The following is a 26360-nucleotide window of genomic DNA, read 5'->3' as shown; positions in this document are numbered from 1 at the left end:
ATATCAAATCACACAAAAATCGAAGGTTTTCATAGATTTTAAAATAACGCCGTCATTTTAATTTAATTAAATAATATTAATTAAACGATTATCATTTTTCCGATCTTAAAATATTAGTATTTTATTTGAATTGCTTCTAAATGTAGAGAGTACCTGTGCACCACTGAAATATCGACTTGATCAAGAAACCAAATGTTACAAAACATATTGCTTTAAAAGTGCTGGTATCCAAGAATACTATTGTGTTTGATTATGTAGAATTTAGATTAGTTTGCGATCGCTACACAGTTTCAAAAAATCAACTAAACTTACCCTTTATAGAAACAACATTGGATGTCAATACAAATATACTTAGAATCGTACTAAAACTAAATGGATAGTCCCAAATCATCATTAAAATCAAGAAACCCTTTCCAAAACTCGAAAGAATGATCGCCATAACTAAATAATTGTATCTATTGAATCAAAAGAACAATGTGATGATGATGATGATTAGAATATATATTTAATAGTGGTGATGATATTAATGTTTACTTTATAATCGCATATCTTGATGAATATATTAATTTTACAGACAAACTGATCACCAGTACATATATTGCAAACTCTGCTATCGCCGTCAAGAATATAAACCAATATCTATCGTAGGGTACGTCGTCTTGCCAATCATAATAATAAAACGCACTCTTGGACTGTGTGTATTCACACTCTTTAATTCTCAACCATTTTATATCTATTGATAGTCAACCCAATAAGTAAGTGGAACTAGAATATGTTATCTTTTTAGAACACTTACATGATTCAAAAAATATATAAACTATTAAAACTTTAATATATTGAATCTATTTAGAGCAATTAGAAATCTGGGTTGTTGCTGTTGATACAATTGTTACGAGAGAAATGTTAACATAGAATACCTACAGATATACCTAAATCTCTATACTCTTGACGGTTGAACAACAAATGTCTATATGCTTGTGCTTTGTGTAAAAATAAATCTAAAAATACTATAATGAAATCAAACTCTACATATTTATCTGCTATTTGATTGCAATGAGACTAAAGTTTATGATTAGTTGTTTTGTATAATGATCAGGTTAATCTACAAAATTATGATAAACATACACATCTAGTTAGACGAATATTACCGCTACCAGCCTTTCCAAACTCTTTGTAGACGTCATTGACTGGTCTACCACATTCAATGCAAATCATTATAAATTCTATTCTTTTATTCTATAAGTTCCGCTTATTAATAATATCATCATCACAAATTTTTTTTTGAATTTTTTGAATTTTTTTTTTGATCCACATTCATTGTAATAACTTTCGTTTATTAGTTTTTTTATTTTTATCTTAAAATTACTTTACATTACAAATATGGTATGGTCAGTGGTTTATTTTTAACAGTTCAACTAAAAAACATAGTCTAACATATAATTTATATTAATAAACAATGATCATCGTTTAGAATTTCATCAAGAGTGTTGGTTATACAGGTAGATTTTTGGTTGGTGGATTACATTCAACCAACATTGTTAGAGAAAATGGTGTAAGATCATTCAGTAGATACTACTCTAGTGTAAAGGATGAATATCAAAAGAAGATTGCAGATCAAGTCAAAGAGTTCCCATGTGTTCTCTACATGAAAGGTACACCAGAGAGACCAATGTGCGGTTTCTCAAATACAGTCATTCGTATCTTAGAGGCTGAAGGTGCAACTTTTAAATCACACAACGTTTTGGAGGATGACGATCTCCGTGAAAATATCAAGAGTTTTTCGTAAGTATCAAATGATAACAGCAATTGCTTATCAAATCAAATAAACAACAACCATCACTAACTAGTAAATAACAAATACTATAGTAATTGGCCAACTATTCCACAGGTTTATATCAAAGGTGAATTTGTAGGAGGTGCTGATATCATGATGAACATGTACAAAACAGGTGAACTCTCAAAGATGTTGGAGGATGCTGGTGTTGTAGAAAAACAATAAAATACAATGTTATATTTATTTGATGATAAAACACTTACTTTTTTTTTTTTTTTTCGTTAATATTATTAATAATTCTATTAGTTATGTTTCTTTTTTTAAAAGCTTGGCCAAACATCAACTAAACTTTAGATAATCATTTTGCATTACTAAAAAAAAATGCCCGATTTTGATGTTTTTTTAAAAAAAACGAAAATTTCATTGTCTTTGTATGATCATTGATCAACAGTTTATATCTTTGTTTACTATTTTGTTTTTAATAACATCAAGTTAAATATTATTAATCAGAAAGAAATATATCAATTATTTTTTAGATATTTGATAGATTTTTATTTGTGTATATATAAGTTGTAGTAGTTAGTTATATAAAAGTGAATCACAGGATCAAAGATGTCATTTTTAAGTAGATTAAGTATATTCACAGGTAGTCAAAAGATTACATTGGTTGCACAAACCAGAGGATTAGCAGGATCATTTTATATACCAAAACCAGCTTTCGGACAGAAGCCACCTGAACCACCCTTCTTGCGTGATAAAGAGAATGGTTGGACAAAACAAACACATAGAGTCGGTGCAATTGGAAAGAAAGTTGGTATGACTACCGTTTGGGTTGATCACGTTGCCATACCAGTTACTGTTGTTCATGTAAGAAGTCAAAATCAAGAGATATCTCAAGAAAATCATCATTCATTTGATTCAAATCATTAATCATTATTACTATTATATTATTTTATTTTAGTTACCAAACAATCAAGTAGTACAAGTTAAACATAAAGTAAATGATGGTGTAGATGCACTTCAAGTTGGTGCAGATGAAATTAGATTAAAGAATGTAAAAGGAACAATGAAGGGTCACTTTGCCAAAGCAGATGTTCCACCAAAAAGAATATTGATGGAGTTTCCAGTAACTAGAAACGCATTCCTACCAGTTGGTACTCAGATTACACCACGTCATTTCGTACCAGGTCAATTGGTAACAATTAAAGGTGTATCGACAGGTAAAGGATTCCAAGGTGGTATGAAGCGTTGGAATTTCTCTGGTCTCGCAGCTACTCACGGTGTCTCTGTATCACATCGTTCGATTGGTTCCACTGGTTGCAGACAGACCCCAGGTCGTGTATTCAAGGGAAAGAAGATGCCCGGTCACTTGGGTTCAGAGAGTACCACCGTACTCAACTTGCAAGTCATTCAATGCAACACCGAACTCGGTACCATCATGTTGAAGGGTGCCGTACCAGGAAAGAAGGGTAGTTATATTCGTATCATTGACTCTCGTTCCAATAAATGGACAAAGTCACCACCATTTCCAACCCACATGTCACAACCTGGCGATCTCGATGTCGAACTCACAATCACAAACACCGTTCCAACCGAAAGAAACGGTGCTCTCGATGTCTCTACAAAGGAATTACCATTAAAAGTACATCCATTATTATTAAAACAAGAAGCACAACAACAAGAACAACAACAACAACAACAACAACAAGTAATTTCACAATAAAATAAAATAATAATATAATATCAAATTTTTCAGATGAATCTTATCTTTTAAAAAAAAAATTCACACAATCAAGTTTTTTAATTTTTTTTTTTTTGCTTTTTTTCCATTTTTTTGTGAACATTAATTACACACAAAACCATTTTTTTTTTGTATTGCTTTAATTATACTTTGACTTTTACAAACTTTACTTAACTTTACAAACAAACAGTACAAGTACGACACATAATAACCAATTTATCTTTTATTTAAAAATGACTTATTAACATTTACATATTGATTTTTTAGATCCAACTATTAACCTTACTTGACTTTTTACTACATTACATACACACAAACAAACAAACATACAAACAATTAACTACAACACAACTATAACTAAATCACATTGATAACTTAATTTATATAGTATCATTAATTAAATAGTATAATAAAAATGGATCAATTTACAGTTAATGAGAGCAGCGCAAGTAATAATACCACAAACGGTGGTGGAAGTGGAGATAATAATTCATCGTCTGACAATGAATTGGAGAAGAATTCAGCATTTCATTTGCACGGTCTTTCAAAAGATGTAGATGAAAGCGATGGTGAAGCTCACAGTGACGATGAAGATGAAGACGAGAGTGTCGATTCCTCACCTTTGGATCATGACAAAGGCAAAAACAAGTCAATTCACAACCAAACCTTGAATCGTAACAATAACAGCAGTAACAGCAGCACCCCTTCAACAAAACATAATAGATCTGGTTCAACTACTACCACCACCACCACCACAACTACAACTCCACCATTATCCCATACTCACAATAATCATAGCAATTCAGCCAACAACACAAACAACATCGATGTTCCATTGTCGAGAATCTTTATTATTTGCGGTAAAGACATTAGCGAAGCACAATTAACCAAGGTTTTCAAAAAATTTGGAACTATCGAGAGTTGTAAGTTGGTCATTGACAAAGAAACCAATGAATCTAAAGGATTAGCATACATCAAATACCAAAAGGCATCTTCAGCTGCACTGGCCATCGAGAGCATGAATGGAACAACTATTCCCGAAAATGAATCGACACCACTCAAGGTAATGATTGCTGAGGCCAAGGGACAGAAAACAAAGACGCCTGTATCCACTGACCCAGAAGATTTCCCACCAAACTCTCGTCTCTTTGTCATTTGCAGAAAAGATACTAGTGAAGCCGATCTGACCAATCGTTTCAAGCAATTTGGTAACCTCGAACATGTAAAAATCGTGAGAGAAAGAGATACCAACGAGTCAAAAGGGTGTGCCTTTGTAAAATTCTCAAAGAGTTCCACTGCTGCATTGGCCATGGAATCAATTAACGAATCCGATGGTAAAAATTTATATAAAATTTTAGTAAATAATAACCAATTATAATACTAATTCATTTATTTATTAATTTTATAAATTAGATAAATCAACAAAAGCAATCATTGCTCAACCAAAAGTTAAATATCACAAACAAAATGAATCAATACATATGGTTCAATTCCCAATGGTAATAATATATTTCAACAAAAAGAAAAAAAAACCATTTTTTATTAATCATTTTATCTTTATTTATTTTAGATGGGACCCAATCCATATCCATTCCAAACGGAATTTTCAAATCCCTATGGCCTCTTCCCAACTCTCACAAGACAACGTTTGTTTGTTGTTTGCCATAAATCGGTAACCCAAGAGGGATTATATAAACTTTTTTCAAGATATCCAGGAATGGAATATTGTGATCTTAAAAAAGATAAAGTGTCAAACAAATCCAAAGGTTTTGCCTATGTCAACTACAGCACTCCACAGGCAGCTCTATTGGCTAAAAATGAATTGAATGGAATCAAATACCCACCAGGTTACTCTCTCAAAGTCGTATTTGCTGAGCCACTTGGTATCAAACAAAACCCAACTCCTGTTATCGATCCAATCTCTTCAGTAAGTAAAAAAAAATATCTACTTATTCAAAGATAATCAAATTCAATATTAATTAATATATTCATTATCGATCTATAGATCCAAACAAGTTTTGCTCAAATGCCATTTATTGCGAGAAGAAACTCTAGCAATGACACAAGAAAGAGACAAAAAATTTAAATTAAGCTCTAATCGTAAAACAAATGTAAATAAATCAATTATATAGTTTTCAAATAAGCAATTTGCTATTATTATTTATGTATATCATAATCTACAATTTGTAACATATATTATTATCATTATTATTATTTGGGGTGTAAGAATTCTGCCAAATGTTGAGGATTTGTTCTGTAGCAAGTATCCCAATACTATAAAAAAAAAACACAAATTAGTAAACTTTATGAAAAAATAAATAAATAAATAAACATACTTTGCACTTGGGTTTTGATTGTGAACGTGTTTTTGGTGGCACATAATCATCATCGTCATCTTGTTCATCTGGAACATAATCCTCATCATCGTCATCATCAAAGCCATATATATCCTCATCATCATAGTCGTCTTCATTCTTCTTTACTTTCTTCTTTGGTTTTGGTTTGGTCTCTTTCTTTGTTGGTTTCTTTCTTTTTTTACTGGATTCATCATCACTGTTTCCTTTCGATTGGAACATCTTTTCTTCTTCTTCCTGTAGCTTTTTGGCAAACTCTAAATCTTTCTTCTCAATGGCATCAAATGAATCATCAGCTGGTGGCGACTTTGATTTTTTTGTTGATGTGGATGGTGTGGTGGTAGTGGAGGTGGATTTCTTATTGACTGGTTTGCTGGTGTTCATATGAGCCTGTGACGGAATAACTAATTTAAAAGGATACTTTTGTGAACACAATAAGAATGTATCACCATGGTTTAGTTGATATGTCTTTTTCTGATCAAGCGGTGTGTGGTCTTCGGATCCATTCTTGATGAGTGTCATTGGGTTTGTGCCAAGGGGAGTCAGCTCAACTTCAATCTTGCCTCCCACTCGCTTTGCAATGATAGATGCTTGAGTTCGACTGACCAATAAATCTCTAATCTGTAAAGATTGTCGACCAAGGGTGAGATCTTCGCCATCTGACATCTTGATTTTCGTACCATCTTCTTGAACAAGCAAGGCAAAGTCATCTCCAATCTCTGTATTGGTGCCAATACTACCACTGTTACCCTCATCTCTGGTATCCTTGGTATCAAACATATCATCCTCGTCAAATGCTAAAACACTTGATTTCTTTGGTGGAGGTGAGGATGTTGTCTTTGATCGGTCGGTGGCTGACGATGCGGCAGTGGCCGACTCCTCTTCTTCTTCTTCTTCCTCTTCGTCTTCGTCTTCGTAATCGTCATCGGTCTGAGAAGATGGGAACCAATCGATTTCCGGTGTTGACATTTTGCTCAACATGCTGTTTGTTTGGACAAGATAATTGGTATTGTGGAATGTTTCTAAAACTGGACTGTTTCCTTCAATAAATTCAATTGGAACGATACCCATGATTTCGGAATGCACCTTTTCAATCTGTTATCTATTGGTTAGTGTTTGTCAAGCACCGCTATAAAACCAGATTAAAATAAAACTTACAGTTTGTTTCCAACCATTGAAATGTTTTCCAAGTAGCAGAAATACAATTCCTTTAATGTCCGATGTTGAGTCATTAACCTTGGAATTGAATATCACTCTGATGACCTCCTCGATGAATGGAGACCAGATTTGTTCGTGTGGTTTTCTATCGTCTTCTTTGTCTTCTGTGCATGTCATGGTGGTGTTGAGCCAAAGTACACCTTGTCTGGCAGTTGCCTTGAACCAATCTTTAGCGGCATCGGATGGCAGATCGATTTCTTTGAGTGCCTCTTGAACAGTTTCAACATCGTCGCTCTTTGATATCCAACCTTTCGAGAGCAATGCTGCCTTTATAAAATTACGTGTAGTGGCCTTACACTTGTCTAATCGCCAAGATTGTGCGGCGCCATCACAATATGAAAATCCACTGGCACTCTCTCGCTTTGGAATAGGCGATTGTCCCAATATCACAACAGACACATCGCTTGGTGTTGGCACCGAATTCAATGCTGAGAAAACCATATTATTATTTGGAAGGTGACTGCTATTTCTTTTCTTTCCTAAAAATTGATCGAATCCAAACTATATCAAAATGATTATTAATTAATTAAATTACAATTAGCAACACACAAAGCTATATTTACTTTAGATAAAAATTCTGGGTCGAATGATTTACTCCATCTTGAAGACAATGCATGCTTGACATCGATTTGCTTGGGTTGTGTTGTAATACCTGTGTCTCCAGAGGTATTCGCCGAAGCGGTGTGAGAAGAAGATGATTTCTTTTCACCCTCATTATCGCTTCCATGAAACATAAAATCTTCAAACTTCTTTTGTTTAGGCTCTTTATCTTTTTTAGGTTTCTTTGTCGTTGTTTTCTTTTTGCCTTTACCTGATTTCAGATCTAAATGATCTGTTTGTTGTATATGTTAGTGATTTGGCATTGCTAAAACAAACCAATTGTGTGTGGTGGTGGTGGTGGTGGTTGATCATTATTATTTACCTTGTAACATTTGTTTGATAGCAGCCTGATCCTTTTTAGAAAGCTCTTCGAAACCCTCTAAATCTTCGATTTCCTCAACCTTTTTCGTTGTCTTTCTTGCTCTAACTTGAGAATCAAAAAGACATTGCGGGTGGAAATAGTCGACTGCAGTTCCATCATCCTCGAACCTTGCAGAAGGGTACACCTTTGCAATTCTTATTGTTTCCTTTGGTATGTTACCCTTACATTGCTTTGCTTTACATGATGATCTACCCGACTTTGCATACTCAATCTTATATGTATTATTTGACATCTATAGAAATATATAATTAAAAATAAAATATCTTTTGTGTGTTGTTGATAATAAAAAAAAATGTGACTGTTGCAATAACAAAAATTTTTTGTAACTTTAAATTTTATTGTTTTTTTTTTTTGTTTTTTTACAAGAAATTTTTGTTTTGACTATTTATGGACTTAAGTTTGATTATATAAATTATTTATTTGTTAGCAGGTTTTTTAGGGGCTGGCTTATTGGCATCACCTTGTTGCTTTGGAGCAGCACCTCCTTGACTTGGTCTTTGTTGAAACTTTGGTTTATTATTTAATTTATCGTGTTTATCTTGTTGTTGTGGTGATTGTTGTTTGTTACTATCTCTTTTACTATTATTACTGTTGTTGTTGTTGTTGTTATTATTATGTTTACTATTATTATTATTATTATTATTATTATTGTTACTATTGTTGTTATTAAATTTATTTGCACCTGCTCTCTTTTCTTCGACTTTAAGTTGGTTATCACCGATCATGAGATGACGACCACTCTTGATGTAGGCAAGTACATTTTGTACAAACTCTGGCTTTTCAAATTCGACAAATGCATAGTTGGTCAACACACGAACATGTGAAACATTACCGAATTGTGAGAAAACCTGTTTGAGTTGAGCCGATTCCAATAGGAATTTACTGTTTACAAAACTGACAAAGAGAGTGCAACCTTCTTTGTGACTCTCTTTTGAGTTTGATGATGTTGGTTGGGCCACTGTTATTGTCGATGCGACTTGTGCTGGAACTACTGTTGGTTGTTGTTGAGCGGCGGCGGCGGCGACGACAACGGGAGTTGTGACAGCGGAGGTAACACCCGATGATAATAAAATATCAGCATAGGTTTTTGGTGTGTTTGATGGAGTTGGTGCTTGGCTTGGAGCAGCAGTAGCAGCGGCAGGGACATTGGAGGCGGGCTTGGTGACACCGTTTGGTGTACCAGCATTACCTGCACTGACAGCAGCGGCAACAGAAGGAGTGGTCTCCTCTTCCTTTTCTTTCTCCTTTTCCTTCTCTTGCTCGATGACAGCAGCAGCAGTAGCAGCAGTAGTCTCTTGATCAATGGTAGTGGCGGTGGTGGTAGTGGTTGTTGAGTGTTCAGAAGCACCGTTTGATTGAACATAGTCGTTCTCTGTGATTGGAACGACCTGGTTGAATGATTCGCTGGCAGACGACGGATCAACGACATCACTAGTAACAGCAATCTGTTCAGAGAGATCAACCGATGAGTCGGAACCAATATGATGTTGATCGTCAGCAGCATTTGCTTCGTCTGGAATATTCTCAACTTGTTCTCTTCCTACGTAAACTAAAACATCGTTGAGAACATAGTAGCTCTCAGTGGTCTGAGACTTTTCCAAAAAGAAAGAATGGAAGAAGCTACGATTCTCCATATCCTTTCTCATAATACCAGTGCAAGTAATAAATAAACCACCATTCAAAGATGGTTGACAATCTACTGCCTGAATCGAAACTTGAGTACCAAGTCCTAGATTCATCACTTCATTGTGAATGTTCTTTTGTTTTTAAAAGGAAAAGTAAAGAGTTGTAGATTACAAGTAATTAATATCAAAGATCATCAATATGAATATATCAAAAAGTAAAAATAATCATTCACAGTACATACATCTACACCAACAACTGAAGAGGTAGTATGATTATCTTGTCTTCTGGTAAAGACAGATTTGTCATGATAGAAATTCTTTAATGTCTCTGGGCTTTGAGACAAAACAGTGTAATACCTAACAAGGAAGAGAAGACCGATCGAATTACTCTTTGAATCCATTACTGTGATTTGACTTTTGTATAACTTTGTTGTTGAAATATGCGTGTGGGTGTGTTTTAAAATTCGATAAGTTGGTTGGGTTGTTGATTGTTGAAAAATAAATAATTATATATCGATGTTTTCAAACTATTTCTATATTTTCGATTGTTGATTGATTGTTAATTTAAATAATTTTAAATCGTAACACTCATAAACTAAACATACCTAAATTAAATAAAAAGTTTGAATGATGAATGTTTTTTGTTTTTGATTCTTTTTTAAAAAATTAATAAAAAAAAAGATTGAAAAGAGTTGATTTGCCGTTCTAGAAAATGGAATAAATAGAATGACTAACTTTGATGGAATGTTATACAACAGTGAAAATGTTAGGTTGTTGGGTTGGTGATTATAATATATAAAAATAAAATATTTTGTCACAAACTTTGATTGCTATTGTTACTGATTTTTTTTTTTTTTTTTTTGATTTTTTTTTTTTAATATATTTCTTCTAAAAACGGGGATATTAAACAATAATAATAAAAATAGATATACTATAATGGTTCAGTTATTATTATATTTTTTAATACTTGTCAGTTTTTTTGAACCAAAAAAAAAAAACATTAACTTTCTTCATTTTTAATAAACTTTAAAAAAAAAGTTAAAAAAAAAGTAAAAAAAACAAACAAAAATTTACGAAAAAAAAAAAAAAAAATCTTAGAAGTTCATTGTTTGGTAGTTAATCAAGCTTTGGTGTGTAAACTAAACTAATCAGTTCTATACAGCATTAAAAATCAAACAATGGATACATCAATAACTACGAATCAGTGTAGACTACATTATATATCACAGAGAGTATCACGTTTGAAATGTCTCAACAAATCATATCATAATGATTTTGTATTATTTGCAACTGGTTCAAATCAAAGTGTAAGTAGTTAAGAATTGAATCATAATCTACATACATACGATTATTTAAATGAATAATGAATGATTAACATTTCTTCTTTTTTTTTTTTTGCAAATTATAATTCTATATTTTTAGAATAATAGAATATCGTTATGGGGTGTAGATATTAAAGGACAAACCGATGAACCATTGGAGATCTCTTACTTTCCAAATGGTGGTGGTGGTGTGATCAGTGATCTTAGATTCGTAGAGATGAGATCTCAACCAGCTATAGTTGCATCGGATTCAAAGGGATCGCTTACCGTAATCAAACCTAATAGCATACCAAAGAAATATACAGAGGTGCAACACAGAGGTAGACACTCTCAACAAAATAATACCTCATTAGATATGCCAGAAGAGCCATCTTGCAAACTAGAGAAAGTAAAGCGCTGGGAAAACTTGCACAAAGGTGGAATCACTGCAATCGACACAACCTACGACAATGAACATATCGTCACTGTTGGAAATGATGGTGTTTTAAATGTTTTATCAATTGATTCTCCAATACCAATATATACAAACAGTGAGTATATTAAAATAGCAAACAACAACGATCTAGATCTTGACTAACAATATTGTTATTGATTCATACTCTCTAGAAAAGATTGATGGGTTATCAGTACATACAGTTAGATATATGACAAACAATGAGATTATAACTTCGGGTGTCAATTCTGTTTTAAAGTTTTGGGATATCAGAAGTAGTACACATCAACCAATCAAAACAATAAGACAGTAAGTTTGATATGTCAATTGTTTATACACTCATAACAAAATCAATTGAATTTCCTAATTGCTCTTTTTTTTTTTTTTAGAGTTCAACAAACACAGACATCACCAACACATTCTATAGCAGTACATCATGATCAAACACATATAATTGCAACTGGAAATGCCGATGGTTATGTTTCATTATTCGATTTTAGAAATTCATTTGCAATCGATCAGAATCAAAATCATAAATCTCATGGTAAGTTAATCTAATTATTGTTTATATTATTATTATTATTTAATCTAACGAACGGTTATTATCATTTATTTTTAGTTTGGGAAGTTGAATTTAGTAAATCGAAATCGAATCAATTATTTTCATGTTCACAAGATGGATCAGTATATTTATATGACTACAACAGAGATAACAATATGACATCTACCAATATATTCGATCTCTATGACAAGGCAGTTACACCAGTAGTTGCATCGGGTTTGACAGCGTCATCGATCGATTCATTCGATATCAGTGCACATCATCTGTTTTGTGTTGGTTCATCTCAAAGTCTAGTAATAAAATCACTTATTAATTAATAATACCAATGTTTACTGTCTGATCATCATTAATATTGTTTTTGTTTATTCAATGATTTCTAGGTGATAAGTTAACAATTGAGTTTGCGCTAAATCTCAATTGATCATTAATGTTGTCGCTGTGCTGACTGTATTCCTCTTCCTCTTCGTAGTCATACGATGAAAGTACCTCTGGTGATTGATTGTTTGGTGAGTTGGTTGTATGTCTTAAATCAAACGAATGATAGTTGCTGTTGTTGTTGGTCGAATTGCTATTGAAATTGTTTGGTTCTTGTTCTATCGATTGTAACTCCATGTCGTCGGCCAACACTCTCTCAATCTCTTTGTAGATCTGCGAGCAATAGGAGATATTGATATTGTCGATCGACCTAAAGAGACTGTCTGCATCGAGATCGTTTGGTAGATTAGCCAAGAAATTCTTACAAAACTCAAGCGAGCCTTCCTCCAGTTGCTTCTTGTAGTGGAAAAGGATACCGAGTGCAGTCACAAAGAGGAAGAGATTTCCCTCGATGATAAAACAGTCCCAGACACGTATGCACACTGGGAGTGGTAGCGACTGGCAGAAAACTGTCATCCACCATTGAATTAGATAGTGATGCGGCAGCATCTGTAGTTCCTTAAAGTGTTCCGCCAGCTTTGGCATATTGAATTGAAGCATCATCTCGAATGCATTCATATAGTTATCGACCTCCTTCATCTTTAGCTGATAGAGTGACTGGAGGAATCGATTATTCAAAAGATTACAAAAACAAACAAACGATTGATACTCGTCCATGTGTAACAGTAGCATCGCAGCAAGATAAGACATTCCTTGGACGTAACCGAGTGTTGGCGACAAGTTAACATAGCCTTTCAAGATACGCTGCAGTTGCTTTCTAAATTGTGAGGATTCGTGATTCAGCAACGAGAATGAAGCGAATGTCCTTGGCAAGTCAATATCAATCATTGAAAAACTATAGAGGATTGCTTCCTCGGTTGTATTGAATCCGTTGGGTGGCGATGGTGGTGGCGATTGTGTTGCATTCGAAGGTAGTGAGCTAGAGATGATCGACGATGAATTCAATGAGCTGCTCGTACTACTGTTGGTTGATGGTGGCGAGTCGATCAAGCTGATATTTGTTTCAATCTTATCGCCCCATTTCTCAAGAAAACTCTGATACAGTGACGGCTCAATGTTTAGTTGATTATCGAGAGCAGTCTGCCAAACTAAGCCACGGATATCCTTGTCTATTCCACGCCTAGTCAGTTCCTTTACTTTTCCAGTGTGTCTCATTGTCGACATCTTTGGTAGAATATCATCAATCCAAACTGCTTTCTTATCGCTAACTCTTTGAATCATATTTGTTATTGATTTCAATGACAACTATCATTATATAAATTGAATTATTATTAGTAACAATATAGATCTCTATATATATATATATAGTACTCTTTAAAATACATACATTTGATTCTGGTGTGTGGGAGTAGGTGAATGATGGTGTGGAAATTGGTGATTTTTTTAATGTTTCAGAGAATTCAATGGCTTCTTCTTGTTGCAGATTCTCAGGTAACAACTTTGTTAACTTGTCAATTGAAAGTAAAACATTATCCATCGTCAGTTGTGTTTCTTTTAAATTCTGAACCATTTTATTAACTGGTTAATGAATGAACACAGAGAGAGATAAGTGATATTAATTAATAGATTGATTATTTATTAATATCTAAAGAAATAGTTTAAACTTACCATCTGGTAATGTAGACATTGTTTTCTTGACTATAGTAACATGCTTAATCATTAATTGATTTGCTTTCGTACATAGTACTTCCATTTCTTTAACTTTTCTATTGGTTGTATCCTATTCCGTGAATGATAATCATAATATGATCGATTAGTATTTTAAAAATTAATAGCATTCTAGGATTGTAGACATACCTGTCTTTTATCAAGATCTTTATTTATATCTTGTAAATATATTTTAAAAGTAGCCATCATTCTGGAGATTGAGTTAACGTCGAATGTATCAAAGTCAGTAAGCGGTGCACCTGTAATCTTATCTAGATAGAGGTCATGCTTGATTGCTGTTGGAATATAAGGTAACATTACGGGTAGTTTCGACAACATTATCTCTTCAGGTTCCAACTCTACTTGTGGTACGATCGATTCAACAACTTTCGTTATACTATCACTCATATTATTGTTGTTACTACTATTGCTATTAGTTTTGTTGATGGTGGTAGTTGTTGGTCTAACAGAACTAGTTGGTAATGCAGACTGACTCTGTGGTTTCTCATAACCAAACGATGTATATGGAATATCATTATTCAAGTAATGACTAATCTGATCACCAGATGCCATCTTACCGTTGTTATCATCATCATCAGCGTTGTTGTTGTTGTTGTTGTTGTTGTTCAGATCAAAACCTGATTGATTGTTAATTGTTGCATTTTGTAGTTGCTGTTGTTGTGGTTGTTGTTGATTTTCATTCTTACTAGGTACTTGACCCATTTTGTTCCTATGTAAAATAATATTTACACGTGTCGGAATTAAACAAAATTGATAATAAAAAAAAATATGATAAAAAAGTTGTCAGAAAATTTCATTATATTTGCAGAATTCAAAAAAAAAAAAAATCCAACACCAAAATAATTTCAAAAATATTGTGAACACACAAACAAGGGATCTATCAAAAAATAGGGAATTCTAAGGCATGTGTTATGTTGACCCAAGTTTGAGATTGATTCACATTCGTTCTTTGAATGTTCAATTTAATTATATTTATTTTTTAAATTTGGTTTGGGTTTACTTAAAAGTTTTCTTTTTTTTCTTTTGATTGTAATCATAATCACTATTATTTTAATAATTATTATTTAAACACACAAATATATTTAACAATGAATTTCAAAACCTCTATTTTAATCGTAGTTGTTGTACTTTTATCAGTATCTCAAAGGTAATAAACATTTATTCGTTTATTTTGTTTTATATTTAATACTAATATAATTAATTTTTATGAATATAGCGCTATTGCATGCGTATACGACTCTGAATGTGGTCCAACTGGTAGATGTATAAATGCTCGTTGTGTAGTTGTTTAGATTATTATGAACACTCAAAATAGCAACCATTCAATTTAAATAAATTTTGATTTCATAGAGATCTCTATTTATTCCCTCGAATTAGTCTTTCTATATTTAATTAAATCGAGTGATTATAGTTTTAAAATTTTATAAATCACTCTTTATAAAACATATTTGAAATGGCATATTAATATTTTGTTGTTATAACATTTTTAACTGCTTTTTTTTTATTTAATTTAATTTCTCTATTGTCTCAATTTTTTCCATATTTGGACTCATTTTGCAGCCTTTTACAGACATCTTATAAGAGGTTGCAGGAGAGATGAGAGAATGAGGATATTGCTTTCCAAAATGTTCTATTCCTTCAAGATGTGCATTTGGTGCATTCAACTCTTGTGCGAATGTTAATATACCAGTTTCTCCAAATGCCTTTGAGTTGTAAACATCATTGGTGATGACCGATCCACAATAGGGTATCCAAAGACCTTCATAGAAGAATTCGGTTTGTGCATGTCGACCTGACTCAACGATTTCTCTGCCATCCGATGAACGACTTGTCTTATCTGGGTACACTGAGATACCGGAATACGATCTAGTAGGAATACCATGGTAACGTGTGATACTTGTGAAAAGTGCTGCATAGCTAGAATTATACAATTAGTAAATAAAAGATCGTGAAAACAAATTAAAATAAATAAATAAATATTTACCTTCCACAGTTGGCCAATTTCTTTTTGAAGGTTTCCAACGGTTTCTGTCCACCAGAGTTGATTTCATAGCTAATATGCTTCTTGATAAACAATGATACACGATAGCAGAAACATATTATACTCTCAGTGGTTCCATCTTGGAATTGTATTGGATACAATAGATGCTCTTGAATGAATGCTGTGAATGCCGGTTCATTGAAATTGCACTGTTCATTCGGTTGTGTATAGTAGTATCGCTCTTCGTCACTAAGCTGATAGTATTCTACGTGATCGTCAGGACCTACTTCCTTTAGGGCATTGCGATACATATCGACATCGGTGACTGTGGAAACAGTGAACTTTCCTTTTACAGTGGTATTGGCATAGTCGATCATGTAGATTGGATGTAAACCTGGAGCTGGCAGCAATTTTGGTTGGTCCATTACTCTACCGGATGTATGACAAACCACTTTATATGACCACGCCTTGATATCTTGACCTTGGAATGAAATTGGTGCGCATACAAATAGCTTGATATGAGTGTACGGTCCACTTTCAATCTCTTTTATAACATCACGTACACAACGAAGTGTTATCACGTATTCTCTGGTCATCATGAATCTCTTGTGCCACATCTTTTTGTGTTGTTCATGATTGAACATCAATTCATCTATGGTTGTCTCAGGATAGCCATAAGGATTTGTTATTACTTGATATTGATAGGTTGTTTGACCAACACCAAGTTGGCTGAACATTGACATAATAGAGCTTGGCTTAGCAAAAGCGTTGTATTGGGGTGTCATCTGTGGTGGTTGTGGAGGTGTAGTTGATCTTGCTGGTGGTGCTATTGATTGATTCGCAACATATGATGGTTGTTGTTGTGGTTGATGTTGTGGTGTTTGTTGGAATGCTTGATTATATGATGATTTCATTGGTGGTTGAGCGTTGGATAGTGGGGGAGAGTAAGTATGGGGTGGTGAAGTTGGAGGAGATACGAATTGATTTGTTTGCATTTGAGATGGAGGTGTGGTTACCGACATTGATCTCTGTGGTCTTGCTGGTAACACTGGAGGAGATTCATTATTATTACTACTATTGTTATAGTTGTTGTTAGGCATTGGTTTGGCAAGTGATGGTAAAGGAATACCAACAACTGGGAATTTAGTTGGTGGTGGTGTTGATACATTTTGGTTGGATACAGGTGTTGAACTGTTACCATTTACTTGTGGTGGTGGTGGTTGTGGAGTAGCTTGACCTGGTGGTGGTTTGAAGAATGGTCCTTTTTTGAGTGGTTGTGCTGTTGGTGGAGGTGTAGTTGCATTGTTAAATTGTTGTTGTGGAATCATTCCTGGATAAGCAGAGACTGGTCTTGCTCTGGGTGGTGCTGTAGTAGTAGGTACCGGTGTTACATTTGAATTTTGTGAAGGCACACCTTGTTGTTGTTGTCTATTAAATAGTGGATTTGATGTTAATGATGATACAGGTGGTGTATTTAATGGTGGTGGTTGTTGTTGTTGGTTCTGTTGGTTGAGAGATGGTGGTTGTTGGTTTGGTGGTGGTTTTGCAAAGTTATTTCCACCGCCACCACCATACGTTGAAATAGGTCTCTTCTTTAGTGGTGCTGGTGTTGGTTGTACTGGAATAGTTGGTTGTGTTTGAACAGCTGGTGGTTGTTGTTGTTGAACAGCTGGTTGTTTGTTTAATGTATTCTGATTTAATGGAACGTTTGCAGATGGATTTAGATTTGCAACTGGATTTGAAAATGTAAGTTGTTGGATTGCAGTTGCAGTTTCAAAGTGAATGGTACTGAGTTCTTGGAGGATGTAATTGAATGAGAATCTTAGATTGATTACCGGCTGATCAATGAGAGTTGCCTTGTGTTCATAAATCGATTTGACATCATTAAATATCTGTACTTTCAGATTGTTGTATTCGTTATGGTTTGGCTGTAAAGAATCTAAATATTCAATATTCTCCTGAATCACTTGAAGGTGTTGACAAAAAGTAGAAATACTAGCTATTTCCGATGCTTCTCTCTCTTTGACCCACAGATCGATGGTACCTTCAATTCTTGTCAATACATCACTGTAGTGTATATTCAACTGATTGCTATCCAATGATTGCTTGTTGATTAAGACACCAAACAAATTTTTTGTATTATTATATAAATCTGTGTTTTTGAGAAATAAAAAATAAAATAAATAATTTAGTATAGTTTTAAATCAATTGTTTTTTGAAAAATACCTTTAATATTATTAATATAAACATCGTTTATAAACAAAGAAAGATTTGTGGCATAGTTGGATAGATTATAAAACTCTTTCTTTAAGAGATCATAGTTGGGATCTATTCTAGTATTCATTTATATAATTTGAGATATAGTAATTGATATTAAAATTAATATTTAATAGAAAATTTTTGACATTTAAATGTTTTTTAAAAAAAAAATTACTAATGAGGGAATGGAAACCTTTAATTTTCTAGAAAAATAGTTAATCAAATTTTCAAAAATTCCTTTTTTAGAAAAAAAACTTTTTATTTCGACAAAAATCTAATTTTTTGACCAACTGCAAAAAATTATGAAAGATAGCAGTATTTACAACCTTTTTATTTTTAAACATGACTTTTTTTTAAATGATCATAGTTGTTCATTTCAATTATTAATTTAAATTAATAAATAAAAAAGATCTATTTTAAATAGAATACATGTAAATACAATAGCAAAACTATGCAGGCAATGAACACAAGTAGTATAAAAACAATGCTAAATCAATGTCATCAACGGCAAGGTATATGGGTGATATTTATCAAACTTATTTTTGGTTAATAAATGAAAGATTACTTTCAAATAGATTCTTGATTGCTCAATAGGTATCGAATTATTATTTATATTTGTATTTGTTATTCCATTTCAATACCTGTTAATATAAAAAATAACGTTCTTAGAACTCTGTATAAATCCATTACCTTTTGGTGATAGAATTTTTGTGTGTGACGTTCCATTGAAAAAATTAATCCAAAAATGGAAGTTAATGAAAAACGTCAAAAGATTCGAAAATGGTTTATACGATTACCCCGACCTTTCCAAAACCAAAAAACACCTGAGATTTCACCAAGTTTTATATATGGATTTTACTAAAATCAATATAAATAGAGTCTGAGAACTCAAGTTTAATCAACAAACCAAATATAATTAAAAACAATTATCTAAAGAAAATAATAATAATTAATATCTAAAACAAAATAAAAAATAAAATAAAATGTCATCTGTCTTTGTATTAGGAGCAACTGGTTCAATTGGTATTGATGTCAGTTTGTCTTTTTTGAACCATGGATTCAAGGTTTATGGTTTGGCAAGAAATCAAGAGAAAGCTGATTATTTGATCTCCAAAGAAAGTAAATATCCTTTTCCAACATCGAATTAAAATAACAACAATTAATTAATTATTTATTTAATTTTTAGTAATACCTGTCATTGGAAGTGCATCTGATGTAGATGTATGGGGACCAATTGTTGAAAAGGTTGATGTTGTTATTGAAGCTATTGCTGATTTCAGTAATCCACAAACAGCACAAACTATTTTTAATAAATTGAAAGAAATCACTGCCAAAAGACCATCATTGCTTCCTATCTACACCTCTGGTACTTTGGTTTATGGCGCAACTGACGCTGGTGAATTCATCGATGAAAACACTACCTACAAACCAACTTTAGACGTGTTGCTTGAGAGAATCAAGTTGGAGGAGAAATACCGCGCTATTGGTGGTGTTGTGATCCAACCGTCGTTTGTCTATGGAAGAGCTGGATCTGGATCTGGATTGTACTTTAGATTGGCAACTAAACCAAAAGATGGTGTTGTCAGTGTCTTTGGTACCTCTGACCAATATCGTTCGTTTGTTCACTCCTACGACCTAGCCCAGCTCTATTTACTGGCTGCACTAAAGTCATCGATCTCCAGAGGTCAGACCTATATTGCATCGGTCAATTACTTCAAAACAGAAGAAGTTATAAGAGCAATGGCCAGAGCTGCAAATGTCGAAGTAAAAAGCGTTGTCTTTACAGAACCACCAAAAGAAGATTTTCTCGCCAATCTTTTGGCAGTATCGAGCGTCACAGTGGGAAAGAAGGCGATGTTGACATTAGGTTGGAATCCTCAACAACCATCGATCATTGACGATACCCAAAGATATTATAATGCTTGGAATTTATCAAAACCAGTACATTTTCTTGATGCTGAAAGTAGTACTAAATAATTAAGAATAAACAATTATGATCTATAATTGTAACTATGTAAATATAATTAAAGACAATAAAAATAAAATCTAGATTATTATTAAATATTATTGGATAACCATTGTAAAAGACTACTGTTACTCTCAGAATTCAATGCAGAGGTAAGTTGAACAAACCACTTTCTATCTTTGATATCGTCGAGTTTCAATTGCTCTTTAATGAAAGATTCTGTCATTGCATTCTCTTTATCTTGTTTGTTTAGTATTAAAACGGTTGGTACACCTTCAGAACACTTTAATACCTCTGCAAATTCATCCTTCATTTCATCGATTCTCTGATGATCCGAAGCATCAACAACGAATATCAATGCATGACTCTGTGGATAGTAGTGTCTGTAGAGGTTACGTACATTTCTATGTCCACCTATATCCCAAATAACTAAATTTTTATTCATACATTGAACTAAAAATAGAATTTCACTTTTATAAGTCAACTCTTGATTTATATATTTATGTATTATATAATTAAATAATAAATATTACTTGTCTCTAAATTAAATCCATTGGTTGAAACCGTTGAAATTGAACTTTGATCACCTTTAAGTCTATATAATATCGTTGTTTTTCCAGAATTATCTAAACCAATAATTCTTATAATATATTCTGGTGAAAACTTTGCTAATAATATACCCATTTATTTAACAATGTGTACTGTATAGTTACATAAAAACAGTCCAAACATAATCAAAGATACAAAAGTTTTTTTTTTTTTTTTTTTTTTTGAAATTTTTTTTTTCATCATTTTCATCTTTCTTTATTGATTTGATTAGTAAATCGATTGATTCATTCATAACATTTAATATAGTATAATGTCATTATTTAGAAATTTTTCACAAAGATTAGCTGTTGTTTTAAGAAGTGGTGCACCATCTACAGTCAAGAGCCCAATCGTTCCTGATAAATATGATGTTATGGTACGTATTGTTAACCAGCAATACAAAATGACAAATATATCTAACATCTGCAAACAAACAAACACATTAAACTACTACTCAATATAGCCAAGACAAACAGCTGAACATTTGATTCACCAAGTTAAACCTGTAGAGATTTCTGCTGATAAGATTGGTTGTGATGGTGGTATGTATTAGATCTTTCATTCTATTAACGTTAGAAGCAGCAGTTATATAAAAGTGAAACAAATTGATTAATCAAACAATATATCATATATCTATCTATCCATTTAACAGGTAATGGACCATTAGGACACCCAATGGTATATATAAATTTGGATAATGCAGAACCACAAGCTTGTGGTTACTGTGGTATTCGTTTTGTTAAAAAGCATGGACACCACCATCATTAAAAAGGTGGATCGATCCTTTATTACAATATTATATTATAAATTAAATAGATAAAATAAAAAATGTTAAATTATAGATAAAATAGAACACGTTCATCAAGTCAAGCTGATGATAGAAGTGATAGAAATGAATCTACTAGATTATAATAATAATAATATTGTTTATATTTCTTTTTATTATTATATTTTTATTTGTTGTTGTTTTTAAGATTAATCTCTCCATGTTACATCTACTTGGTCAGTTCTAAACCTTTGAGTTGTTGATGTTTCAGATAGAGGTGTTGTTTCACCGTTTTTAAAGATGAGATAGCCTGCCCATGCAATCATTGCACCATTGTCAATACAGTAACGTTCGTCTATAGCGAATGATTTACCGTTACGTTGCTCTACCATCTCATTGATCATACGTTGCAAACGTTCGTTGCAACCGACACCACCCACTGCCAATACCTCGGTTTGACCACAATGTGCCATGGCACGCTCCGCTGTCTCCACCAACATAGAGAACACCGTCTCTTGCAATGAATAGCAGAGATCTTCCATAGTGCAAACCTTGCTACTATCGGTACTATCATACTTGAAACCATTCTTTGCTATACTCTCTACTGCCGACAATATTCCAGAGAACGATACATCCATTCCTTTTGTAACATAAGGTAATTCTATAAATTGTTTTCCTCTATAAGCAATCATTTACTTTGTTAGTCACTATTTCTTTTAATATATAATGTTAAGATTACATACTTTTTAGCTAATTGTTCAATGTTGTATCCTGGTGATGGATCGTTTGGTATAGATATGACTCTTGCGAATCTATCGAGACAATTACCGACGGCGATATCGATAGTTTCACCAAAGATACGATATTTCTTGAGAGAATATGAAATGACTTGAGTGTTTCCACCACTGACGTATAGTACGGTTGGATCTACGGCACCGGTAATCAATCTACCCATCTCTATGTGCGCAATACAATGATTGACTGCCACTATTGGTTTCGACCAGAGTTGTGATAACATTCTTACAACGACTGCAACCGATCTCAGAGGTGGACCCATACCCGGTCCTTTTGTGTACGCCAAACAATCGATGTCTTTAGGTGTAAGATTAGATTCCTTCAGCGACTTCTGTACCAACTGTATAATGAATGACCGATGATGCTTAGCGGTATCCTTTGGAAGAAATCCTTCACCGGGTGGTGTTATATAGGTATGTCTAATATTCGATAGAATAGTTCCATCCTCTTTCACAATGCCAATACCAAGTTTATTGGCACTACCTTCGAATCCCATTACTATAACCATTCTTTATAGATTGATATATAAATATATTTTAAATTTAATTTTACAAAAATAAAGAATCAGTTGATTGGTGATGATCAAATTAATTTAACTGATAAGTTTTTTTTTTTTTTTCAGTAAATCTAAACAAACAATGATATAGTATTATTTATTATTTATTTTTATTTGTTATGATATTTCATATGAACCTTCATAAGAAGACATGGAGACATCGTTTGATGTTGAATCTGAATTCAGATGTTGTTGGTTGAATGGATGCATTATAATATCATTCGGTGTGAATACTTTGATGTTTACTATTGGGAGTTGTTGAATGATTTGAATGATCTCTTGGAATGATGGTCTGTTTGCAGGAAGGTGATCCCAGCATCGCTGAATGAGTTTGGCCCAGCGTGAATCTACTGTCGGTGGAATGATGGGTCTCTCACCACTTACCACCTTGAATGAAGCCTGCACCGGTTCATAGTCGTGGAATGGCACACGCCTTGTGAACAGTTCATACAAGATCATTCCAAAGCCAAAGACATCCACTTTCTCACTGTACTTTTCGCCTTTGGTGACCTCGGGAGCTCTCCAACGAGGGTTTCCAATCGCAGTCATCGTCTTATCACCAATGTCATTCTTGAATCTCGATATACCGAAATCGGCAATCTTGGCAGAGCCATTGGCATCCAACAATATATTCTGTGATGTAAGATCTCTGTGTATGATCTGTGGTGTCAAGCCATGTAAATAGGCCATACCATTTGCCATACTCTGCGACAATAGATTGATCGACGGTAGATTGGTAATCATTTCATCGTTTCCAACTGTATTTAATATATTATATAGACTTCCATATGAACAAAACTCCAATACTAAAATGATGATGACATTAAATAACATTAATAATTTGTTACTTTTAAACAACTTTTACTATTAAAACATTTCATACTTAATAATAATTCATTTTGTTCAATTACAGTACCATATAACTTTACAAAACTAGGTAGATGTGATAGTTTTCTAAAATTTGGTAATTATTAGTTAGATGACAATCTCTTTTAATAATAATAATACATACACCATCAAAACAACCTCTAGTAGAAACTTTCCTTTGATCCACTCATCAGTTTTTCCAGATTCCAATAATCTTTCATACTTTACACGTTTAACAGCAACCTGTTTCTTTCGCCACTCTAATAAATATACGTCTGCAAAAGCACCAGATCCAATCTTTCGACCATTAGTGAAATCAAATTCACTTGAAGCTAACAATACTGAAAATGATGCATTATGTTTAAATTAATATGATAACTAAAGAAATATTATTTGATGGATGATAACTAGTATAATTATATTACATACCTCCTTCATATCTTAATAATTCAAATGTACAATAGAAATGATTCTTTAGTATTGCTAAATCGATTGGAGTGTTATTCTCACGATCTGGAATCTGAATGGATGCACTTCCACTAGATGACCGAATGCTACCACGTAACGATGCCTTGGCATAGAGATCGACCAAATACTTTATAATATCGATATGACCTTCGAGTGCTGCATTATGTATTGGATATCTACCTTGATGATTGGCAATATTCAATTTTGCACCTGAACTAATTAAATATTTTACAATTGGTAAATGACCCTTAAATAATTAATAGTTTGTTAATATGTTTGTTCTATCTTATTAATAATAATAATAGAAAGTGGAATTAGTTTTGTTTATCGCTTACTTTTAAAGATGACCAATGTAATGGTGTATTTTGAGATAGATCCTGCGCATTGATGGTCGTATCATCTAAAAGACATTTAATTACATCAAGATTACCAACCAGTGAATGATAGTGAATAGGCAGCATTCCAGTGGTGTCTTTAGCATCGATCTTTGCATTGTACTGTAAAAGTGCTAATGTAGTATCTCTACTTGTCGAATAGAATAATGCTGTTCTATTGGTTGCTGTTAGCTTTACATTGATATTATTTGAATAGATCGACACTAATAAACTATCTACTATTAATTTTAAACATTGTGAACTCTTTTGATTTGCTGCAATAAATAATGGTAACACTGTTATTATAATTTGTGTTTTATATATCTTATTACTATTACTATTGCTATTATTACTATTATTACTATTATAAAACTTTAATAAAAATGATAATTCATCTATATTTAATATTGGTACTTGTTGTAGTTGTTTTTGATGCGATGTTGAAACTCTAAGTGAATTAACTGGTTGATTTACACTTAATTGTGTTGTTGTTGTTGATGATGTTGCTGATGTACTTGATTTTATATAGCTATTGGTTAATTGATTGGATTGTAACAATAAGATGACTCTGATGAGCAATAAAAGCAGTGTATCATTATTATTGATAATTGAATAACACAATAGCTTATCGATTAGATGGTTTGGTTGTTGTAATTGTAACTGTTGGTGAATACTTTGAAAAATCTCATTTTGTTCTAAACTCTGATCTAAATAGAGTTGATTCAATATATTATTTGTATCAACCAATATTCCAATATCTAGATTTAACTTTTTAAATATTTGAATTGGTTTTATTAAATTGTTAACTGTTATAATGTTATTAATATAATTATTATATAATGTATTTTGTATTTGATTTATGTTGTCTACATTATTACTACTACTATTGATAGAATTAAATATTTTTAGTTTAATAAGTAACTTTGAATATAAATCCAAGTAGTGTATATATAAATATTTAATGATTTCAATGTCACTAGTCTGATCATTATGATTTTGTTGATAGATTGATCTACATGATTGAAACAATGGCTTTAAATCAGATAAATTTAAATAGTTTCTACAAATTAAGATCGTTAAAACATCATAAAATGCCATAATTGTTTTTGGCAATGTTGAACTACTACTATTATTATTATTATTATTATTAACAAATAATGAAAAAAAAAATAGATTTATTTATTTAAACCCAAAAATGTTAACTTTTTTTTTAAAGCTGTTCAAAATATAAAAATTTTCAAAGAATAAACAAAGTTCTTGTTTGGTTTAAAATTGGTAGCCGAGACAATTATTATTGACAGACAGTTAAGATATATTCATGAATCATATAATACAAAGAATAATATTTTTAAATTTATTTAACGATCGTTACTATAGTTTTAAATGGAGACTATCACTTAATCTTGTCTCAAAGAAATGGTTTGAATTCATGAAATTGAGCATCATCACATCGAGTCGAAAAATAAGTTGTGGTTTTGTTGGCCAACCATCAGACCCAATAGAATCAAGTGATCTCTATCGTTTGATAAACAATAAATACAATATTTTAAGATTTTGTAAAACAATCATCATTCGACTATCCTATTCACTAAAATCCATCAACAGATTCAATCTCAACCAACATAT

General features: G+C 32.5%; 16 protein-coding genes across 16 annotated transcripts; 7 read left to right on the top strand and 9 right to left on the bottom strand.

Moving 5' to 3' along the window:
- Positions 1-298: 298 nt before the first annotated feature.
- On the bottom strand, positions 299-1215 carry PPL_00835 (ARV1 family protein; the record flags this gene model as incomplete). Its single annotated transcript, XM_020571855.1, has 4 exons — positions 299-441; positions 797-826; positions 930-1059; positions 1126-1215. 4 exons carry the CDS (start codon positions 1213-1215, stop codon positions 299-301), a joined length of 393 nt encoding a protein of 130 aa, XP_020438378.1.
- Positions 1216-1380: 165 nt separating this feature from the next.
- PPL_00834 (glutaredoxin family protein) lies at positions 1381-1999 on the top strand (the record flags this gene model as incomplete). The annotated part of the gene is made up of 3 exons (XM_020571854.1): positions 1381-1383; positions 1484-1782; positions 1867-1999. 3 exons carry the CDS (start codon positions 1381-1383, stop codon positions 1997-1999), a joined length of 435 nt encoding a protein of 144 aa, XP_020438377.1.
- A 387-nt stretch (positions 2000-2386) lies between these two features.
- mrpl3 (50S ribosomal protein L3) lies at positions 2387-3497 on the top strand (the record flags this gene model as incomplete). Its single annotated transcript, XM_020571853.1, has 2 exons — positions 2387-2641; positions 2736-3497. The coding sequence occupies 2 exons, from the start codon at positions 2387-2389 to the stop codon at positions 3495-3497; spliced, it is 1017 nt and encodes a 338-aa protein (XP_020438376.1).
- A 433-nt stretch (positions 3498-3930) lies between these two features.
- Positions 3931-5601, top strand: PPL_00832 (uncharacterized protein; the record flags this gene model as incomplete). Its single annotated transcript, XM_020571852.1, has 4 exons — positions 3931-4849; positions 4929-5014; positions 5086-5442; positions 5521-5601. 4 exons carry the CDS (start codon positions 3931-3933, stop codon positions 5599-5601), a joined length of 1443 nt encoding a protein of 480 aa, XP_020438375.1.
- A 125-nt stretch (positions 5602-5726) lies between these two features.
- Positions 5727-8301, bottom strand: PPL_00831 (SMAD/FHA domain-containing protein; the record flags this gene model as incomplete). Its single annotated transcript, XM_020571851.1, has 6 exons — positions 5727-5789; positions 5852-6259; positions 6476-6964; positions 7028-7588; positions 7651-7919; positions 8010-8301. 6 exons carry the CDS (start codon positions 8299-8301, stop codon positions 5727-5729), a joined length of 2082 nt encoding a protein of 693 aa, XP_020438374.1.
- Positions 8302-8485: 184 nt separating this feature from the next.
- PPL_00830 (RNA recognition motif-containing protein RRM) lies at positions 8486-10095 on the bottom strand (the record flags this gene model as incomplete). Its single annotated transcript, XM_020571850.1, has 2 exons — positions 8486-9826; positions 9937-10095. 2 exons carry the CDS (start codon positions 10093-10095, stop codon positions 8486-8488), a joined length of 1500 nt encoding a protein of 499 aa, XP_020438373.1.
- A 777-nt stretch (positions 10096-10872) lies between these two features.
- On the top strand, positions 10873-12328 carry nup43 (WD40 repeat domain-containing protein; the record flags this gene model as incomplete). The annotated part of the gene is made up of 5 exons (XM_020571849.1): positions 10873-11001; positions 11117-11546; positions 11623-11758; positions 11839-11993; positions 12069-12328. The coding sequence occupies 5 exons, from the start codon at positions 10873-10875 to the stop codon at positions 12326-12328; spliced, it is 1110 nt and encodes a 369-aa protein (XP_020438372.1).
- Positions 12329-12377: 49 nt separating this feature from the next.
- On the bottom strand, positions 12378-13956 carry PPL_00828 (TBC domain-containing protein; the record flags this gene model as incomplete). The annotated part of the gene is made up of 2 exons (XM_020571848.1): positions 12378-13691; positions 13774-13956. The coding sequence occupies 2 exons, from the start codon at positions 13954-13956 to the stop codon at positions 12378-12380; spliced, it is 1497 nt and encodes a 498-aa protein (XP_020438371.1).
- A 269-nt stretch (positions 13957-14225) lies between these two features.
- Positions 14226-14816, bottom strand: PPL_00827 (uncharacterized protein; the record flags this gene model as incomplete). The annotated part of the gene is made up of 1 exon (XM_020571847.1): positions 14226-14816. One exon carries the CDS (start codon positions 14814-14816, stop codon positions 14226-14228), a length of 591 nt encoding a protein of 196 aa, XP_020438370.1.
- A 386-nt stretch (positions 14817-15202) lies between these two features.
- PPL_00826 (uncharacterized protein) lies at positions 15203-15406 on the top strand (the record flags this gene model as incomplete). Its single annotated transcript, XM_020571846.1, has 2 exons — positions 15203-15261; positions 15331-15406. 2 exons carry the CDS (start codon positions 15203-15205, stop codon positions 15404-15406), a joined length of 135 nt encoding a protein of 44 aa, XP_020438369.1.
- A 213-nt stretch (positions 15407-15619) lies between these two features.
- Positions 15620-18439, bottom strand: PPL_00825 (transglutaminase-like domain-containing protein; the record flags this gene model as incomplete). The annotated part of the gene is made up of 3 exons (XM_020571845.1): positions 15620-16031; positions 16099-18034; positions 18322-18439. 3 exons carry the CDS (start codon positions 18437-18439, stop codon positions 15620-15622), a joined length of 2466 nt encoding a protein of 821 aa, XP_020438368.1.
- Positions 18440-19337: 898 nt separating this feature from the next.
- PPL_00824 (uncharacterized protein) lies at positions 19338-20331 on the top strand (the record flags this gene model as incomplete). The annotated part of the gene is made up of 2 exons (XM_020571844.1): positions 19338-19473; positions 19541-20331. 2 exons carry the CDS (start codon positions 19338-19340, stop codon positions 20329-20331), a joined length of 927 nt encoding a protein of 308 aa, XP_020438367.1.
- Positions 20332-20411: 80 nt separating this feature from the next.
- On the bottom strand, positions 20412-21004 carry PPL_00823 (ADP-ribosylation factor family protein; the record flags this gene model as incomplete). The annotated part of the gene is made up of 2 exons (XM_020571843.1): positions 20412-20773; positions 20854-21004. The coding sequence occupies 2 exons, from the start codon at positions 21002-21004 to the stop codon at positions 20412-20414; spliced, it is 513 nt and encodes a 170-aa protein (XP_020438366.1).
- Positions 21005-21179: 175 nt separating this feature from the next.
- On the top strand, positions 21180-21820 carry PPL_00822 (zinc-finger domain-containing protein; the record flags this gene model as incomplete). Its single annotated transcript, XM_020571842.1, has 4 exons — positions 21180-21284; positions 21372-21450; positions 21561-21654; positions 21760-21820. The coding sequence occupies 4 exons, from the start codon at positions 21180-21182 to the stop codon at positions 21818-21820; spliced, it is 339 nt and encodes a 112-aa protein (XP_020438365.1).
- A 63-nt stretch (positions 21821-21883) lies between these two features.
- Positions 21884-22965, bottom strand: PPL_00821 (Glycoprotein endopeptidase - like protein; the record flags this gene model as incomplete). The annotated part of the gene is made up of 2 exons (XM_020571841.1): positions 21884-22352; positions 22418-22965. 2 exons carry the CDS (start codon positions 22963-22965, stop codon positions 21884-21886), a joined length of 1017 nt encoding a protein of 338 aa, XP_020438364.1.
- A 177-nt stretch (positions 22966-23142) lies between these two features.
- PPL_00820 (ankyrin repeat-containing serine/threonine-protein kinase) lies at positions 23143-26358 on the bottom strand (the record flags this gene model as incomplete). Its single annotated transcript, XM_020571840.1, has 6 exons — positions 23143-23783; positions 23909-23979; positions 24038-24224; positions 24322-24607; positions 24696-25860; positions 26324-26358. 6 exons carry the CDS (start codon positions 26356-26358, stop codon positions 23143-23145), a joined length of 2385 nt encoding a protein of 794 aa, XP_020438363.1.
- Between the last annotated feature and the right edge of the window lie 2 nt (positions 26359-26360).

The sequence above is a fragment of the Heterostelium album genome (genome assembly GCF_000004825.1).
Source record: "Heterostelium album PN500 unplaced genomic scaffold PPL_scaffold1, whole genome shotgun sequence".
Taxonomy (NCBI): Eukaryota; Evosea; class Eumycetozoa; order Acytosteliales; family Acytosteliaceae; genus Heterostelium; species Heterostelium album.
This window is presented reverse-complemented; position numbering and strand designations above follow the sequence as displayed.